The sequence below is a fragment of the Spinacia oleracea genome, chromosome 3 (assembly GCF_020520425.1).
Source record: "Spinacia oleracea cultivar Varoflay chromosome 3, BTI_SOV_V1, whole genome shotgun sequence".
Taxonomy (NCBI): domain Eukaryota; kingdom Viridiplantae; phylum Streptophyta; class Magnoliopsida; order Caryophyllales; family Amaranthaceae; genus Spinacia; species Spinacia oleracea.
Window position 1 is genome coordinate 47,360,741 of NC_079489.1, and position 20,236 is coordinate 47,380,976.

Below are 20,236 nucleotides of genomic sequence, written 5' to 3' on the forward strand. Positions count from 1 at the left end.
CCACTAAACGATAAAATAGGGATAAGATAAATATTAAAACAGGTGTCATTTTTTAAAGAACACATGTCATTTTGAAAAATGGATGCCATTTTTAAAAAACGATGCCATTTTTAAAAAATGGATGTCATTTTCAAAAAAAATAATTTTGTCATTTAACGTTTGTCTTTAGCCTATTTTATCATTTAATAAAGTGATATGTATCCGATATTGATTTATACTTCCTCCAATTTGACAGCTTCTGGTTCTGGTTCTGGTTTTGCCTATTGGTTCTGCTTCATGCTTTCAAAAACTGCCACAACACGTGTACATCCAAAATAACAACCAGACCACTTTCGTGCACCCTATCGCCACTTCCTTTAAAATTACCTTTTCACCCCTCTACTGTAGAACTTGATCCGCATAGAAAAAAGCACAAACGGAGGATCTTCCCCAACTATCAGCATCCATTTCTCTCTCCTCCTCAAATACCAACCAAAATTCCATCAAATTTCAATTTTTTGTGATTTTCAATCTATCATCATCTTAACTAAAAAAATCTTAAAAATCTCACAAATTCAAATCAAATTTCCCTTTTTGATTTCAGTTAAAATGGCGAATTGCAGTGAGTTTTCTCCGTTTACATTTTCAGACTTCCCAGAAGACGTGCAACTGTGCATCCTATCGTTCTTAACGCCGTCAGACATCTCCTCCTTCGCCTGCACCTCGAAACGGTTCGTGCCTCTGTGTCGATACGACGGTGGGCGGGTTTGGTACGCCATGTGCGACCGCAGGTGGGGTTCGAAGACCCAGATCAGAAAATGGGGCGATGGGAAAATCGGGTTCAGATTCCTCTACAAGACCCTATCGGAGTACGAGAATCTGATCGGGTTTTGGCGTCGCAGCGGTGGAGTTTCTGGCGGTGTAGGAATATTCGGCGAAGCTCCACTTGTGTTCTTCGAGTGGGGGGAATCGTGTGTGATGGGGTCTAGGATATTACCCTCTAAGGATGGGTCTTACAATGTGATCAAATCTCCGTTTATTCGGTTGAGTTTATCAGGTGATGGGCAGGCCTTGAATTACCTCAAGAACAATACCCAAGACAATGAGAAGGAATCAGTTTTGGGTTCGGGTTCGGGTTCAGGTTTGGATTTGGTTCAAGTGGATGTGAGTTTTATGGGGAAAGGTCATGTGGTGTTGGAAGAAAGCAATTTGAATTGGGGGAATTCAGGGGGTTCTCCAAATGGGAATGTGAATAAGAACTTCGACAATGTGGTTGTGGGGAGCCCAGAGGTGGAGATTGGGTCGCCCCCAGACCGGATGATGTCGGAAATGTATCAGTATTTTGCCAACCGGAGAAGTCCTGGGGCGGGTGGGGAGCGGGCTTGGAGGCGGCAGAGGAGGCGGGAGAAAGAGAGACAATCGAGGAGGAAATGGGAGCCTGAACATCTTGTCAAGATTGTTAATTGCTCCCCTTCTCCTTCTCGCCCTTTGCAGGGACTGTGGAAGGTCTGCTTTTCTAATTCATGTCTATAATTTGTTTCCCTCTTTATATGTTTATGTTACAACTTTTGGTGATTATAGGAACACTATTGACTTGCTATACTATATTAGGATATTAGCATCAATAAGTACTCCTTACAACTTTCTGATTACTGTGATAGATAGTTGCTAGCAATAGTTCAGCTTCGTGCTATATTAGGATTAATAAGTATCGCATTCTGATTATTGTGAATTTGTGATACGTAGTATCTAGCAACAGTTCAGCTTCGGATTATAGTTTCTCAAATTTTACTTTCGTGTGGTGTGGCGTACATGAGCATGTTGATCGTTACTGTGATTTTATTTTCTGGTTACATTTGCAGTTGTGTCCTATTCTCTCATATAGGCCCTATTTGGTTCATTATTAGTAAAGGAAAGGAAGAGAAAAGAAAAGGAAAAGAAGGGAAGGGAAAGAGATTTCATTTTCCTGTGTTTGGTTTAAGAGAAAAAAAATGAACGGAATAGAAAGGAAATATAAATGACAGCTTTTAATTTTCTCTTTCCTTCAAAATTCCTCCAGTGAAATTTTTATAAAGAGCTTCCCTTCCAATTCTCTTCCTTTCCTTCCCCTTCCCGTATAATTATTTGTACCAAATACAGGAAACATTATTTTTTCTTTCCTTTCTTTTCTTTTCCTTCCAATTCCTCCCAACCAAATAAAGCCACGTTTTGCTGGACGTGTTAACCATGACATACATTCGTGTGTATTTCCTGTCATTTGCTATGATGAAGATAATTTTGGGTGATGTTTAGGTCACCTCGTTGCTCTGTCCTTTTTTGGTTAAGGTGTTACTTGCCAAGTTAAATATGCTTTTTATTCTAATGTTACAGCATTCCCCCTTTCCCAACTTTGAAGTATACTTCCTCGGCCCAGTAAGTATTTTGGTATTTTATGTTTTGACTGGAATCACTGGAGGATACTTCAAGCAATGTCAAGTTTTGAGATGCCACTTATCCATTTGTGAACCTTTGGTGACTGATTAATATTCCATACAAGACTTTTCTCCCCAAAATATTTTTTAAAAGAAAGAAAGAATGGAATATAATAGGAAATTTTGTTCTAAACTGCTTTGTATATACAACTTTTTTTAAGTGTTTTTGTGCTAATGTTTTTTATACTACTTTGATATCACCCTTGTAAATTACTACCTGTAAGTTCTAAAAACAACCTTCTTTGTCGTTCATTTGGTTACCCTTTTTTTTATTATTTAAATATGGTATGTACTTAGTTAATGTGTTCCTAATTTGATATTATGTACTTTGTTTGGTGCGACAGGAATGTGGTAAAAAGACAGTTGCCATTACCAGAAAGTTAGAAGTTTGGTTGATGATGCTTACAACAACATGGTTTTTCAGAAAATTAATTTTCAGTCTTTTGAAACATGAAATTGAACTGCCTTTCTCTATTCTCTATTGCGAATGGGTTCTTTCCCTTTATACATGCTTCCCCCCTTATTCTCCGTACTCATGATTTTTTTGATCCGAAGAAAGTGATTACGTGTTCACCTGAATCTCCACCTATGGGTTTGCATTACGTGTTCACTTTGATCCGAAGAAAGTGATTTTTTTCTTTTTCTTCTGGTGATAATGTACATGCTACTAGTTGACCTCCTTAGTTGCATTACCACAAACTTGGTTGCATACATGTATAAATCTCTTTCAGAAGAAGGCTGCTGCAACTGGTAGTCTGTTTGCATTTGGCCTCACCTTTTAGTGGAGACAGGAAGAAGAGAGAGAGGTCTAGACAGATACTAGTAATATGAGAGGGGAGAAAAACGAGATACTCAGAGTGCTTGAGAGGGGTGGAAGGTGAGATAGAGGAGAAAAGGATGGAGATAGTGAGTATCAAAGTTAACCAAAACACAGGCAAGGGTAAAAATGGCAAAGAACTGAGGTAGAAGAAGAACTAAGGTAATGATTTGGACGTAAATTATGATATCTTCTCCTCTTTCATCCTAGGAAATTATGTTCCACCTTATTGGAGAGGGGGGGGGGGGGGGGGTGGGGGGGAATCCTCAAAAATGAAGGTTTTTTGCCCCTTTATAAAACCCGAGGAACTAATTATGATATCTTGTCTGTGCAAATTGATGCATCTCTGTCATTCAAAGAGACTTATCAGTTATCATGGGGTTATCTGTTTGCATTGCTAAATACCAAACCAAGATAAAGCCTGTATGCGCCACTGTGATTTAAAGTTGTTTCTTTTTGTCAAGTTTGTCAACAGAGTCTTCTCAGAGAATAAGTCACTAAAAGGTACATCTCTGAAAAGAAGGCACTTAATATGAGATCAGCAAAGAGAAGACCCAACACTTATATTTATATTTCGGTGCTTCTGCGCCAAATTGAGATGATAATTTGTAAGAGAATAGCATTCAGAAGCATCATCTGTAAGCTTTTCTGTAGTTTTTGGCTTCGAGTGTTATATACATTAAATTATGAAAGTGACTCAGTGTACACTCATGCGAACAAGATTTCTCTTAAGTATATTATATTACGATGCAAATCCATTTCCTGCAGGTGCTCACTTGCTCTTATTACCAATTTCCTTATTTCATTTTGAGATAAAATCAAGATAACTACTTATTACTTTGCTTTTCTTTTCTTTTCTTCGTTAATCTTTGCATTTATTATGTAAGGTTTCCTCATAGAGCTGCTTAGTTGACATTATTCTTCTATCTTGATGCTGCAGGGTCTATGCAAGGACACGAGCCTTGATTTCTATCTTGTGGCATACGATGATATTGGAGGTGTTGCTTGTCGAAGAGTTGGGGACTCTTTGAAACCCTTGTCTGGTTATGCACCTGTATTTTGGACTTCAAATGCTACATTTATTGATTCCCCACTATCTCATGAAGAAGACTATGTGTACAATACACGTATGCATCTTGGACCTACAGGTGAAATAGAAGATGATATTATTGAGTACTCACCTTCACGTATTATGTACATTAACTCAAGTTACGACCTGGTGATTCCTGACTTGACTGGGACTTCTGCAAATCCTCGGCATGTGGAGGGAAGAGTTTGGCAATATGTTGATGGGACATTTGGGTTTGGAGTTCTTCGTAACAATTTTATTGTGGACCTGAAGCATATTGCCCAAGATGACTATCTTTTGGATGCTGCTGAACTCTAACTCTGTAGTGGGTGATCCATTCTCTGGATCCAGTTGTGGCAGAGTTCAGACCAAGATTAGTGATTTAGATTCTGCAGCTTGTAATGTAATTCTGGCTGTGTTAACATATTTCTTCTTTTGCCTAGTGGCTTGTATGTTGTAACATATTCTTGTACATTATTCGAGGGCTATTTCCCTTGTTTTATTATTTAACCCTCACCATTCTTTTCTTTGCTGTCATTTGGATCATGACATGTGATGATCTTCTGGTCAAACTTTGTAATAACTTTTCCAAATTTCCAATAAATCTAATGACAGCATTTTCAGAACAGATTGATGTATACCCAAGCAGTTGACTGTGAATGTTTTTACAATGCACTTCAGCTTCTATTATATGTTATGATACAGAAGATGGTTGGTATCTTAAATTCTTAATGGTTGCTTTAGTAGGCTGTATTTGTTACTATACAGTTGTAATGGTTATGAATTTGCAAGTAACTTATCTGATGAAGTTTGTCTTAGATAGGTAAACATTACCATGGTCATTGTGATGGGGATTCATAGCAAAATTACATGTATATGACTTTACTAACATTACCAACATTATACATCATCGCTTCCCTTAAAGTGTAATGCCCTTGCTAAAACTTTCCTGTTGGTGCTATTGGAAGACTGGAACCCGAGGTTACAGAAGCTGATCCACATATCAGGCAATGATCAGTCAGTAATTATCATTTGGCTGGATACTGAAGTTCTTTACGAGTTGTACCAGTTGCTAAGGTGAGTTAAATAATCATAATCTACGTGTCATTCTGACTTAATGATAACCAACCATAATCTGCTGGGCTGTATTTACTTTTGGGTTGATGCAGTATTATTGGAGAATTTCTTAATCTACTGATTGTTGTATTTGTTCCTGTATAGTTCAATTTGACGTAGGACAGTTTAGTGAACGCCTGCACTGGTAGTTGAAGCTTAGCTTTCAATATTAACTTTTCAAGATAGAATTTAGCTGTGATGTCACTGTCAGGTAGCTGCTGGTATCTATCTGGTGGCTCCTTTTCATTGTTTGATATTTGAATTTTGAAAAGACTTTATCTTCAAAATTCAAACAACATTTGGCCACATTATGTAAATCAGATGTACCTAATAAGGTTACTTACTATGGATCCTAGAACAACTGTTAACTGTGCAGCCTACAATTTGTTTATACTCAGATTCAGTTTCTGTTAGAGAACAAAACATATAATTGCGTAATGCAAAAAAGATATTGGTAATTTCAAAACTTGATTGAAATTGTGCACTGTCGTTTATCGTACATTCTATTGCATAACATGACACAACATCACAACACAAGTCAACAAATTATAACTATAAAAAACAGCAAACTTGGATGTTTTGGATCTCTTTTATTGGAATCTAAAACTGTTGAGAAAATGGAGGTCTGATGTCTGACATACAAGGCATGAAAAGAAAAGAAAGACAAAGAGCAGAGTGATAATAATTATACTTGTCTAGTTTTAGTTGAGTTCTCCAGGTCACCCTCAAGCTGGCTAAGGTTTCCCTTCTCCTTGATGAGCTGAGCATGGTGGTGCTTGCAGTACAAACGTCCGTCATGGCCAATGTAGTTAGAGGGGCTTATTGTGCATCCTCCTTGGCAGCACTTGAAGCAGCTTTTATGGTACGCACTGCCGTTCACCGTCACCTTCACAAACCAGAATTACATTCTTTCACTGCACTATTCTTTCAGCCTTTAAATATTGAAATCCTATTACAATGAACATTACCTTTTCAGTTGGATACGCAGTCTTGGAGCATCCCACACATTTATCTCTAGTTCCACCAAACATGGAAGACACTTTGCTTGGAGGTTTCTGCGCGTAATAATTCATACTTCCCAAATAAGAAATTCGATATTTTGTATTATAAAAAGCCTTAAAATTTGAATAGGACTTTTTTCTATATATATATATATATATATATATACCTCTGTGTCTACAGTTCTTTCTGGTTTTGTTTTAGGAGTGCCTGAAACCAAATTTCAGAAGTTAATAAAGTAAGCCGAAATAGGAGCTACCATGTATTTGTTATTTGTAGCAGAAAATGGAGAGTGTTAGATTAATATACCATCAAAGCTTTTGTCTAAACTGCCAGTTCGCTTGAAGAGCTGATCAAAGTGCGGCCTGCAGTACAATACCCCTTCAAAGGAGTTGTAATTGCTAAGCTGCAAACTCAAATTTCATTTCTTAGTCAGACCGCACTTTTGAATACTCATTTCTGATCTGCTTAAACACAACCGCACGCATCAAACTAGAAAGTACTTGCTTGCTTGTAAGGAATTCATGGATTAATTAATGCAAAGAGGTCAAAACTTAGCCGATTTTGTATGTAACTTTTTAATTACACAACAACACGCTTCGATGCAATGGTTTAATAGACTGATAAATAAAAAGAAATCAGCTAAAACGACCAATACTCCATCCAGATCCAGGATGGAGATGAGAGAAATCCGCGCAATTAAACAATGATAAAAAATGACTTGTATATGACAATTTCGAGAGACAATACCTTGAGGGTGCCCTTGCAATGGTGGCAACGGAAGCAAGCTTTGTGGTAAACCTTATTGTCGGCGGTGAGCTTATCAACAAGGTAGACAGTTTTATCACAGGCCTTACATTGAGGGTTAATGCTTGTAATTGTAGCCATTCTTAGAGGATTCCTACAATTTCAGAAGAAACTAAATGAAGGTAATGCAATGACTTGTTTGAAAGACTTTTGAGTTTAATTGTTCTGCCTTAGCTATAGAGCCTATATGGAATTTGGAAGAGAAGATGAGGGAGAACAAGTAGTGGTGGGCCTGAAAGGGGATTGCGGAAACTAAAAGCACAAGGTATTATTGATAAACCAGTCATCTTCTCCTAATCATTTTGTCCGATTTTCAAGCACCTAACCACCGCTGTCATTTCCCCCTAAACCATCAACACTATTTCTATAAATATTACTCCATTCGTTTCTATATATTCTTTCCGTTTCTGTTTTTGGCCTTCCTAAATGTTCTATCCAGTTGGAATCAATACTATTTTTTCCCCAAAATACCCTAATATCCCCTTCTATTTACCGAAATACCTTAAGATTATACCTTTATTCTACTCTAAATTTCTCAACCCCCATTATTTAATTCATTTAACCTTTCCCATAAACCCACCCTCTCACCTCCTTTCAACCGTCCTTATCACTCATCTCTCTTCATTTCTCACCTTCTCCCTATCACATTTCTCTCTCTCTCTCTCTCCTCCAAAACCTCTGGTTTATGAAGAACTCTAAATGTTCTTCATTTCTCTCATTCTTCCTCAAATGTTTTTCTCTCTCTCCTCCAAAATCTCTCCTTCCTCCTCTCACGTTTTTGTCTCTCTCCTCCATAAAATCGGATTTAGATGGTGAAATTCTAGATCCCCGCTGCTACTACAACCACAACCACACCTCAACCGCCGCCACCACCACCCTCCGAAAAAAACTTTAGATCAAGAATTTAAAGCTCCTCCAAATATGTATTATGGCTTTAGATGGTGAAATTCGACCTTGGAATTTTCATGGTCGAATTTGACCTCTAAATCCTCTAAATTGTGGGATGATGGTGAATTTGTAGGTTGATGTTCGAAATTTTTGGGTTGATGTTTCGAATTTTCTGGGTTGACCTTTATTTCTGGGTTCATGCATGTTTTGAATTTTTCAGGGTTGATATTTGTCGAATCTTTTGTCGAATTTTCTGGGTATTCATTTATTTTTTTGTTGATTTTTATGGTTTGAATTTTGTCGAATAAATTTAGGCAAAATTGTGAAAAAGTACCTCGTTTTTGTCTCACTTTGTGGGCTAGTACCTTATATTTTTAATTTTGTCAAATAGTACATTGAATTAAAAACATATTTTGAAAAGGGTACCTTGTTGCAACATTCAGGCCCAAATCAACATTATCCGCCCATTAATTCCGTTTAATGGCACAATTTGTGAGGGAACGCGTGTAGACACACCCTCATCATCCAAACACATTCAAAGTACCAACGCCCTTTCACCTTCTCATTTACTCTCCTCTGTCTTCTCTGCTCAAAATTTACTCCCTCAACCACCATTTTCAACCAACATCATTTATCTCTTTCATCTTCCTTGCTGTTGTCATTGATTACTTTTGAAACTGTCAGGGTCCTTCCTTGTGGTCCAGAAATTGACAGTGTATGGTTGAAATAGAAGGGTAAAATGTTGTCCTTTGTACCTTGGACAAAAGTTGAGAGAATCAATCCTGATTTTCTTACCATCTAGGGCATCTTTCAGGTAATTCCTGTTATTTAAGTACATTGTTGTTCCCTTTAGCAAGAATAAGTACAGAAACTTTACAAATAGAAAAAAAATGCTAGCGAGTTGAAGCAATAGCCAGAGATTAGGAGGTACGTCACCTTTTAACAGTAAAAAATGACTGGTCTCACATGTTGAATCTGTTACATTGTGTTAGACCCCCAACATATTTTGACGGGAAATTTGCCTGGGCTATTAAAAGTGGGAAGAGAACAGAAAAATTATATCTTATATTGTTTGCTGAATGTGCCTTGGATCCTTACTCGCTCTTGGGATAGGAATGAAGCTAGTGTCCCTTCCAGTCCGATCAAGAGTTACGATATCCATGTGCACGTGAAAGGGACACTGTGAGGACAGAAGGAGCTGCTATTGAATGCAAAGTAACTGTCATAACCCTAGAAATGCTCACACAATATTAAAAAAACTTTTTCCATTAAACAAAGATTATGTAATTAAACTAATAAAAAATCTTAATTTTATTATTATTCCCATGGCCGTTGACTTCGTGTTTATGCCCAATTGATTTATTGACTTTTCGGCTGAATTTGGTGATTATGCCCAAATGATTTATTGACTTTTCGGATGAATTTGGTGATTATGCCTTGAATTAATATAATTTAGATGGTTAATTATGCTTACGTTCATGTGATTAGTTAATTAATTAGTAGATTATGTTAATTACACAGGATGAGGTCCAAAAGAGCACAATTGAGTGTTCCTACATTGCAACTTGTTAAGGCTATGAATTTGAAAGTTTGGCATGGTGGAACCTTTATAACAAAGAAAATAAGAGTATAGAATATGATGGTATGGGGGTTTACATTAAAGAAGGGGTTAGTCGGATTAGCTATTACACTATTGTAGAGGTTGTGTGATATGCATGTTTTATATAGTATTCTACCCCCGTCCCTTAGTACTTTTTATGTGTTAAATGAGCTCTTAGGAGCCATTTTTAGTACTAATCTGTGTATTTGAGTGTGCCTTGAGTTTCAGGACTACTTAGAGAGAAATTGGTCTTTTTAGACCCGTTTCAAGATGATTTAGGCCACTACTTGATCCCAAGGGGATTCGGGATGATTACTGTCGACTTACGGGAGCCTTAGATGTTCATGATTGAGCCCCGGAAGTTAGACTCGGCGTTGCGGACACATTTAGCCTTCCGCCAGGATGATCTCCCATCGCCCACCGGGCGAGCAAGCCAAAGGGACGAGCAGTCGCCCGACGCCCGACGGGCGGACTTCTGCCCGGTGCCCACCGGGCGCCCAGCAGAGCAGCAGCAGCGAGCAATCTCCAACTGCCCGACGGGCGAGTGGCGCCCGACCGGGCGCGTGACGATGTTTTCCAAAGTTTCTCCCTCCGCCCGCCGGGCAGACCTGGGCCCGTCGGGCGGATTTCGAGCTTCCCGCCCGTCGGGCGGAAGGCCGCCCGACCGGGCGACGACAACCCTGGGGCTTTTGTGCGCGCGGTTTACTTTAGTATTTCCGGTTTTTGTTGGGTTTTTTTGGGCAAAACTATAAATATAGCCCTTAGTTAATTTAGTTGGGGATCTTATTATCTCACATTCTAGTATTAAACACTTAGTTTTATTTCCCTAAGCTTAGTTTTTCTCTCTAATTTGTTCCAAACACTTAGTTTATTTTCAATCCAAAATTCAAGCTTTCCTTTGCCATTGTTCTTCAGTTAGGTATTGTTCTTTATTTCAATCCTTTGTTTTGCTTTAATTATGTTTTCAATCATGCTAATTGCTTTGTTTATTGTTAATATGCTTGAGTAGTTTAATTTCTAGGGTTTGGGGATCCATGATTAATATTAAGGGATATTGAATAATTGTGATTGTTGGCATTGTAATTAATTCCTATCGAGTGGTTTATTTCACTATACAATTAGATTTGCGCAGGTTTAATTGTGGTAGTTACGCAATATCAAATTAAGATTCGAGAGATGCAATTTGATGTTTAGGCTTGTGTCAATAGGTGGAATTAGGATTAATACGTAGCGAGAGCCCGTTATTTCTAAGTCTATGATTAGTATCGATTCGAGAGAGCATGCTAGTCTAATTACTTACTTTGTTGATTATCGTGATTGTTCGTTGTCCTGGATTGTTATTTGTTGGTGAACCTATGCCCTAGATTCCTTAATATATTGATTCATATTCGTTTAGTTATCGTTCGTAGTCTTAGTATACAAATCACCAACCAACTCTTGTTCCCAATAGTCTAGTTTAATTAATTAATTGATAGTAGAAAGAACGCCTGTTTCCCTGTGGATTCGATCTTGACTTCCCTTGCTACCTAGCTAGTGGACTTAGGTTATTTTTGATTAGGTGATACGACTTTAGCCTGTCAAATTTTGGCGCCGTTGCCGGGGAAACGGTTTTATTTTCTATTGTTGATTGCTTATCCTAGATTATTGTTTGTTACTACTCAAGGAACTCACATTCCTTGAGACCGGATCTCACATTGTTTTGTAGTCTTTGTCTATGCCCAGGACCGTAAGTACTAGTAATCTTACTCCATTCGATCCTGAGCCCGAAAGAACCTTTCGTAGACGAAGAACTTTCATTGCACAGTGTGGGAATTACTCTGATTCTGATCATACTATTGGCGATCTTTTTCCTTCAGATACAGATTAAGTTTCAGAGATAGAGATGGGTGACGAAACTCCACTACCGCCACCTACCCCACGGCTTACAGACTATTCTAAGCCAAGTTTGTCCGTGCTACCAAAGGCAATCATGCCTTCTATTGCAGCTGAGACCTTCAAGATTGAGCCTGCATTGATTAACATGATTGAGAGACGCTAGTACGGTGGGGAACCAGGTGAAGATCCGAATCTTCACATACAGTCCTTCATCCAATATTGTTCCACCATCAAGCAAAAGGGATTGACTCCGGAGCAGACTATGGAGATACCTTTCCCGTTCTCTTTGAGTGGGAAAGCTAAATTGTGGATTAATGGGTTGAATCGGGAGGCTTTGAAAATAACTAATTGGGAGTTCATGGCTCTTGATTTTTATGTTAAATATTTTCCACCTGAGAAAACGGCTCGTCTGAGGGGTCAGATATTAGGTATCTCACAACAAGCAGATGAGAGTTTGTTCGAGGTCTGGGAGAGATTCAAGGACTTGCAGAGAGAGTGCCCGCACCATGGTTTGGATGATTGGTTCTTGATTCAGCAGTTTTATAATGGTCTGGGTAATGAGTCTAGATGTTTTTTAGATTCAGCTGCCAGTGGGAGATTCATGCAACTTGAGGTGCCTAGAGCTATGGAGGTGATTGAGGAGATAGCCATTCACAATGCCCAGTATGGGAATCCTAGAGGTTTATCTAATAGGGGTGGTAGGCATGATTTAAATTCTATTGAACAATTAACTGCCCAATTGACTGCTTTACACTATAAGTTTGATAATATGCAAGCAGCCAATGCTCAATCTGCCCAACCTGTTAGTGTAGCTGCTATGAGTGCCCAACCTGCTACTGTTTGTGAAAGTTGTGGAATGTCTGGTCATTATGCACAGGAATGTAGGAGCTCTGTTGAACAATGTAACGCATTTCAATCCTACAAACAAAACAACCCATTCTCCAACTCTTACAATGAGGGCTACAAAAACAACCCTCTACTATCCTACAGGAGCAACAATATCCAGAACCCTCACCAAGTCCAACATCCACCACAACAACCATACCAACCTCCACACCAACAATCCTACCAACCACGGAACAACTACAACCAACAGTCTAGTGGACCACCTGGGTTCCATAGACAACACACCACAACTCCACCACCACAACCTCAAGCCACACAGCCTGACCCTATGCTAGTAGAGATGAGAAACATGATGCTACAAATGCAAAAATCTCTAAGTGAAAAGGATGCAAAGATCGATGCTCTTACTGCTCACAACAAGATCATTGATACACAGTTGGCACAGATGGCTACTACTATTGTAGGGAGGCCACCAGGCTAATTTCCTTCACAACCCAAAAATAGGGAAACTGAAAATGCAATTACATTGAGGAGTGGTAGGGATTATGATGGTCCTTCTATGCCAGTTGAGGTTAATTATGGGGTGTCTGCTAGAGGTCTGGTTAGTGAGGAAGTCCCAGAGATAGTCATGGATGATAAGGAAGCTGAAAAGGTAGTCAATGAGAATGAGGCTACAACTGAGGTTAAGAAGGGGACAGATATTCAAGTACCACATTGTACTCCCCTTCCCGAACCGGCAACTCAAGAGTAAGCTAGACAAGCAGTTTGGCAGATTCTTGGAAGTGGTCAAAAATTTGCAGGTAACGGTTCCTTTTACTGAATTAATCTTACAAGTCCCTGCATATGCTAAATTCATGAAAGATATTTTGACCAGGAAATGTGCTTTTTGTGAGGTAGAGACTGTAGCTTTTACTGAGCAATGTAGTGCTTATTTGCAAAACAAGTCTCCACCTAAACTTAAAGACCCCGGGAGTTTTTCCATCCCATGTAACATTGGCACTGTATTTATTGATAAAGATTTATGTGATTTAGGTGCTAGTGTGTCTGTCATGCCTTTGTCTGTCTGTACTAAACTGAATATGGGTGAGCTTAAGGTTACTAATATCACTCTGCAAATGGCCGACCATTCTGTTAAATACCCCTTAGGTGTTTTAGAGGACGTCCTTGTTAGAGTAGGTAAATTCTATATACCTGTAGACTTTGTGGTACTAGACATGCAAGAGGATTCTCAAATTCCCATAATCTTAGGTAGACCCTTCCTTCACACGGCAGGGGCGGTCATTGATGTTAAAAGTGAGAAATTGACTTTGTCTGTTGGGGATGATAAGGTGACTTTTAATCTGAATAGTTCCTTAAAAAGTCCCATGCTAGAGGAAGAACAATGCTATCGTATTGATGTAGTTGATTTTATTACGCGTGATAACGTCTCCCAAGTTTTTGAAAGAGATCCTTTGGAGGCAGTGCTTTGTTATGAGTCTTCTGCAGGTGATAGCAGTTCTTGGAGTGCTGAAGTGGATGCTCTAGAGTTGGCTCTTGTTGGTGAAGGGTCCGAACCAGAGAGCACCAAATTGAAGAGGTTAGTTCGGCCGGTTTGTCCTGTTAAAGAGGTAAAGAAACCTGAACTTAAGCCTCTTCCTGCTAACCTTAAATATGAGTTTTTAGATGATGAACAACTTTGCCCTGTGATCGTCAGTACTGCACTTAATGTAGACCAGTTATCCCAACTTCTTATTGTGTTGAAAAAGCACAAAAGGGCCATTGGGTACAGTATTGATGATTTAAAGGGGATTAGCCCTGACTTTTGCATGCATAGGATACATATAGATGAAAATCATAAACCATGCATCCAACCCCAGTGTCGTTTGGACCCTGTCATGCAAGATGTTGTAAAAGCTGATGTTATGAAATTGCTTGATGCGGGTATTGTATCCGCTGTGTCTGATTCTAAGTGGGTGAGTCCTGTTCAGGTAGTGCCTAAGAAAGGGGGGACAACTGTGGTGAGAAATGAAAAAAATGAGTTGATACCAACTAGGGTAGTCACAGGTTGGCGCATGTGCATTGATTATAGGCGTCTGAATGTTGCTACTAAAAAGGACTACTTTCCCCTCCCCTTCATTGATCAAATGTTAGAAAGGCTAGCCTGTCACAAATTTTTCTGTTATCTGGATGGTTATTCTGGTTTCTTTCGAAATCCCATACATCCAGACGACCAGGAAAATACCACCTTCACCTGTCCCTATGGTACCTTTGCATATCGTAGGAAGCCCTTTGGACTGTGTAATGCACCCGCTACTTTCCAACGTTGCATGATGAGCATCTTTTCTGAGTTTATTGAATCTATCATGGAAGTGTTTATGGATGATTTTAGTGTCTACGGTACTTCTTTTGATTCTTGCTTGTTAAATCTGACTAAAGTTCTGAAAAGATGTGAAGAGTGTAATTTAGTCTTAAACTGGGAAAAGTGTCATTTCATGGTTACTGAAGGGGTGGTCTTGGGACATTTAATATCTGATAAGGGCATTCAGGTGGATCGAGCTAAGGTCCAAGTGATTGAACAATTGCCCCCTCCAGTTAATGTGAAGGGCGTTAGAAGTTTTCTTGGTCATGCGGGGTTCTATCGCCGTTTTATCAAGGATTTTTCTAAATTTTTTAAACCACTTACCCAGCTCCTCCTCAAGGATGCCCCGTTTGTGTTTACTGATGCTTGTCTTGAGGCCTTTGACAGGATTAAACAGGCACTGATTTCGGCTCCCATCATTCGTTCTCCCGAATGAGATCTTCCGTTCGAGATAATGTGTGATGCAAGTGATTATGCAGTTGGGGCAGTTTTGGGTCAGAGAAAGGAAAAGGTTTTGCATGCCATCTACTATGCAAGTAAGACCTTAGATGAAGCTCAAGTTAATTATGCTACTACCGAGAAGGAGCTTCTAGCCATAGTCTATGCCTTGGACAAGTTTCGCACCTATCTGATTGGGTCCAAGGTGATAGTCTATACTGACCATGCGACCCTTAAGTATCTGCTCTCAAAGAAAGAAGCCAAGCCCAGGCTTATTCGATGGATACTACTGCTACAGGAGTTTGATCTGGAGATTCGCGATAAAAAAAAGGCGCTGAGAATGTTGTTGCAGATCACCTGTCTCGATTGAGATATGATGATGGTAAAGTTTCTACACCGATCGATGATTCATTTCCGGATGATCACTTACTTGCACTTGCCAGTCAGTCACCATGGTTCGCACATTTTGCTAACTACATTGTAGGGGGTATTCTTCCGGCCGATCTTACATATCAACAGAAGAAGAAATTCCTACATGATGTTCGGTTCTATTTTTGGGATAACCCTTATTTGTTTCGTGAGACTGCTGAAGGGTTGTACAAGCGTTGTGTTCCGGAATGGGAAGTCCAAGGTATTATCAGTAGGTGTCATTCTTCACCTTATGGTGGTCACCATGGACCGGCAAAGACTAACGCTAAGTTGTCACAATGTGGTTTTTACTGGCCTACTATGTTCAAGGATGCACAAGCTTTTATTATGGCTTGTGATGCGTGCCAGAGAGCCGGCACTATTTCGAGGAGGTATGAGATGCCACCGAACGGGATCCTTGAGGTTGAGGTTTTCGATGTGTGGGGAATCGACTACATGGGACCATTCCCATCGTCCAAGGGTAACTTGTATATCCTTGTTGCTGTAGATTATGTGTCCAAGTGGGTGGAAGCCGTTGCCTCACCTACTAACGATGCTAAGACAGTCATTTCCCTGTTCAAGAAGGTCATCTTTCCTAGATTTGGGGTTCCGCGCGCTTTGATTAGTGATGGAGGGTCACACTTCCATGAGAAGCATCTGGATGCGCTCCTGCGCAAGTATGGAGTTTATCACCGCACTGGGCTAGCATACCACCCTCAGACGAGTGGTCAAGTTGAGGTCTCCAACCGGGAGATCAAATCTATCCTTGAGAAGGTGGTGGCGAAGTTTAGGAAGGATTGGAGCAATAAGCTAGATGATACTCTATGGGCATACAGAACTGCCTTTAAGACACCTATTGGTACCTCCCCGTATCGGTTGGTGTATGGCAAGGCATGTCACTTACCAGTAGAAATGGAGTACAAGGCTTATTGGGCAATCAAACAGCTCAACATGGATGCAAAGTTAGCCGGTGCGAAGCGGTTACTTCAATTGGGTGAGCTCGATGAATTCCGACTACAAGCTTATGATAGTGCCCGGATTTATAAGGAAAAGACCAAAAAGTGGCACGACAATCACATTTTGCATAGAGAGTTCGCGGTGGGAGACAAGGTTCTACTCTTTAACTCTAGGCTTAAGTTATTTCCTGGAAAACTTAAGTCTAGGTGGTCTGGGCCGTTCACCGTGACTATGGTAAGCAAGTTTGGGTCTGTTGAAGTAGAAAATGATAATGGTGAGAGATTCAAAGTCAACGGGCAACGTCTCAAGTTGTACCATGATGGGGATACTGTAGGAGTGGTTGAGGTCCATCACCTCAATCCCTCCGCCTCATAAACTGCATATTCAAGGTAACAAGGTTGAGCGGGACCTAGAAATAAACCAGCGCTTTGCGGGAGGCAACCCGTATTTCATTGCTTTCGATAGTTTAGTTTCATTTTGTGTGTTTTGTAGCTTTTCCTTTGCTTTCGAGTGGTGAGGAGAGAGTATTTTTACGGCTTTTGGGTGTTTGATGATGTAGAGGTTTAGCTCCTAAGTGCGAAAAAGATAGAAAAAATTCGGAAGGAGAAAAGTCGCAAATGGCCCGCCGGGCGAATGTCGCCCGACCGGGAGCGCGGAGAATAGAGGAAAAATTCGCTCTCCGCCCGTCGGGAAGACCTGCGCCCGACGGGCGGCCGGATACGGGAGAGGGTTCGTAAAATTTTCCATACGTCCGACGGGCGAGAAGCGCCCGACCGGGCGCGCGCGGAAAGTTTTCAAAGTGTCGCCTTCCGCCCGACGGGCGGACCTGTGCCCGTCGGGCAGCTTACGAGCCAAATGCCCGTCGGGCGGGCATCGGCCCGGCGGGCGAGGGGAGAAAACACACGTTTAAACACATGGGATTTCTCTTTCCCCTCTCACTTTTCTCTCATCATCTTCTTCATTCTCTCACATACTCCATTAAACCCCAAACCCTAAGAACTTCAAATCTCCATATCTCCCTCATTTCTCACTCAAATTCATCAATCCACATATCAAAATCATCCTCATCACATCCTCTTCAACCTCCACCAAACAAATTTCACCCTTCCTCACTCCCCACAAAAACCCCAATTTTCACCAAAATCTCAAAAACTCAAAACTCTTCAACAATGGGTTCTAGGCCAAAGAGAACTTGTACGGGGGCAACAAGGAGACAAGAGGGGGCTTCCACAAGCCGTCCACCACCACCACCTCAGTTTGCACCGGATTCGGCTTTCCCGAACATGATTCTTACTAGTGAGGAGCAACAAACCCGCCTTGCACACCTCAAGCTTCGGAAGGTAGTCTCTACTCGATTTATTTGTCAGAAAACTTTGCATGATATGGGTATTGAGAGGGATGTTAGGAGATTATTTCATGGGGTGGGCATGAAGTATATGTTTTCCATGGTTAGGTTGACATTTAGGGATCTTACTCTTGAATTTCTTAGCTCATTTAATGTCAGAAAGAATGGATACAAGGATGTCACTAGAGTTTCTTTTCGACTGTTGAATAATGATTATGATATGCCTATAAAGGATTTTGGTGCTATTTTTGGTTTGAATGTGGAGTATAATAGGTTCCCCGGAGAGGGGCATCTCAATAGTTCTGTGTGGGGGAAGTTGACTGGGGATTTCAACCCTAGTAGCATGCAACATTTGCACGCCTCTAGCGTGCAACACCCCGTCCCTTTTGTTTGGTTCCGTTATATGGCTTTTACTATTTTCGGGAGGGACCAAAAGGAGAATGTGAGGAGCACAGAGTTGGAGGTTCTCGGGGGGTATTTGTTGGATAATAATGAAGGTTACAGGATGAATTTGGCCCATCACTTGGCCATGCAGTTGCTTACTACTGCCACCCACCGCTATTCGACCGATATTGCTTTAGGGGGATTTGTCACCCACATTGCCATAGAGGTGGCAAACTTTGCTGAGAGGGACCATGCTGCGGTCCGAGGTAATAATTTGTTGGATCTCGAGTACTTTGGGTGCCTTTACATGGTGCACTCTGAGTACGGGGAACTTCTCCCCGGTCAGATGTCATGGATGTTCCATAGGAACGCTCTCTTTACTCTCCCGGACACTACCGGGCTCACCAGTTTCGTGAGGGGTCAGCCCCATTACATATATGTAGGTGAACAGGCACCACCCTTAGCCCAGCTACAACCCCAGCCACAGCCCAAGGCCGCGCCTCGTACCTATTTCCGTAGAGGTGGGCGCAGAGAGAGGGAGGCGGGACAGAGAGATAGTCCGGCTCCACAGGGGGAGCAAGGGTCTTCAGAGGAGTTGGGGGCCATTCATGAGAGGTTGGGCAGACTTGAGCTCGGTTTCCATGAGTTCCCCGCGGATCACCAGAGGACTATGTTCCCTTTCTACGATCAGTACGCCAGACAAGGCTACATTGCCCCAGATCATCAGCACCCTTCCTGGTTTACTTATCCCGCGGAGGGGTACGGAGCCCCCGGTTCCATGGGCACCTTCACGCCTACCCACTACGGGGGGTATGGAGCGGGTACTAGCGGCCATGGTGGTCAAGGTGGTGATGGTGCTGATGAGGATGATGGCCAAGGCCATCAGTGATGCGGTTGATGATGATGGTTCGGTACCCCTTGAGCCAATGAGGACATTGTCTAATTTGGTTTTGGGGGGGGGGGGGGGGGGTTTCACATTACCTGTACATATTAGGTATGTTTTCCTTTTATTTCAGCATTTACTTGTTGTTGTGTGTTTATTTTGGCGTGTTTATTGCTTTCTAGAGTAGTTTATTGCTTTGAAAAAAAAAAATAGTCTTTTGAAAGCAAGAACATTCCCATAGAAGATATCCGATTTGATTACAAAAACACGTTCCGATGAATACAATATCATGCTTCCCTGTGCCCCTTGATCGAAAATTGTTTTGATTCTTGGTAGTTGATAATGGGAAATGTAGATATGTTAGCCATGATTTGATATTCGATTTATTTGATGCCTTAACATGAGTCAACTCTGACTAACTATTTGTGGACTTGGTGCTTGACTAGTTGACTTGGTTAGGATGTGTGATAGTTTCCTGGTGTGTCATTGATTTTGAGTATTGATTTACGACTATTAGTAGTGTTTTATGACTCATATACATGCACATTGTGGAGGATGAAGGCATTTTTTCTGTTTAGGTAGCCTTCAGATGAATCTAGATACACTTGTTCCCTCCTTTTCTACCCATGTTGTTGCTTGTGCCCTTTATTCGGTGACTAGCCACATTACAAGCCTGTGAAAACCCCATTGGTTACTAGTCCCAAGCCTAGCTTGGGGGAGCTAATAGTAATGAGGTGAGGGAGTTGTGGTGTGCTACATTTTGAGCACAAAGTGAGTATTGAAAAAAGGAGTTCGTTTCATCTTGTTGTTGTTGAAAATTAGTTGAAAATGAAAGAGATGAAAGAATAAAACAAATGTGAAGGTTACCAAAAAGAAGAAAAAAAAAGAGAGATTGAAAAAGAAAAGAAAGAGAAAAATCTATTACTCTCGAAAAAAAAGAGTTCAAAGTATTTGTTCCAACCAAGTTTTGTAAATTCATACCCTTGTGATGATTGATTATAATTGTGAAAAAGGCA

At 40.7% G+C, this 20,236-nt stretch overlaps 2 protein-coding genes and 1 non-coding gene across 3 annotated transcripts; 1 reads left to right on the forward strand and 2 right to left on the reverse strand.

Moving 5' to 3' along the window:
- The first annotated feature begins 404 nt into the window (after positions 1 to 404).
- LOC110786177 (F-box protein At3g12350) lies at positions 405 to 4,964 on the forward strand. The gene is made up of 2 exons (XM_021990710.2): positions 405 to 1,485; positions 4,208 to 4,964. The coding sequence occupies exons 1-2, from the start codon at positions 589 to 591 to the stop codon at positions 4,652 to 4,654; spliced, it is 1,344 nt and encodes a 447-aa protein (XP_021846402.1). The 5' UTR covers positions 405 to 588; the 3' UTR covers positions 4,655 to 4,964.
- Positions 4,965 to 5,901: 937 nt separating this feature from the next.
- On the reverse strand, positions 5,902 to 7,593 carry LOC110786178 (LIM domain-containing protein WLIM1). Its single transcript, XM_021990711.2, has 5 exons — positions 7,202 to 7,593; positions 6,761 to 6,857; positions 6,621 to 6,661; positions 6,421 to 6,507; positions 5,902 to 6,338 (listed from the first exon to the last, which is right to left on the reverse strand). The coding sequence occupies exons 1-5, from the start codon at positions 7,337 to 7,339 to the stop codon at positions 6,138 to 6,140; spliced, it is 564 nt and encodes a 187-aa protein (XP_021846403.1). The 5' UTR covers positions 7,340 to 7,593; the 3' UTR covers positions 5,902 to 6,137.
- A 4,434-nt stretch (positions 7,594 to 12,027) lies between these two features.
- Positions 12,028 to 12,134, reverse strand: LOC130470969 (small nucleolar RNA R71). Its single transcript, XR_008931679.1, has one exon. It is a non-coding gene; the product is annotated as a small nucleolar RNA R71 (small nucleolar RNA).
- Positions 12,135 to 20,236: the final 8,102 nt, after the last annotated feature.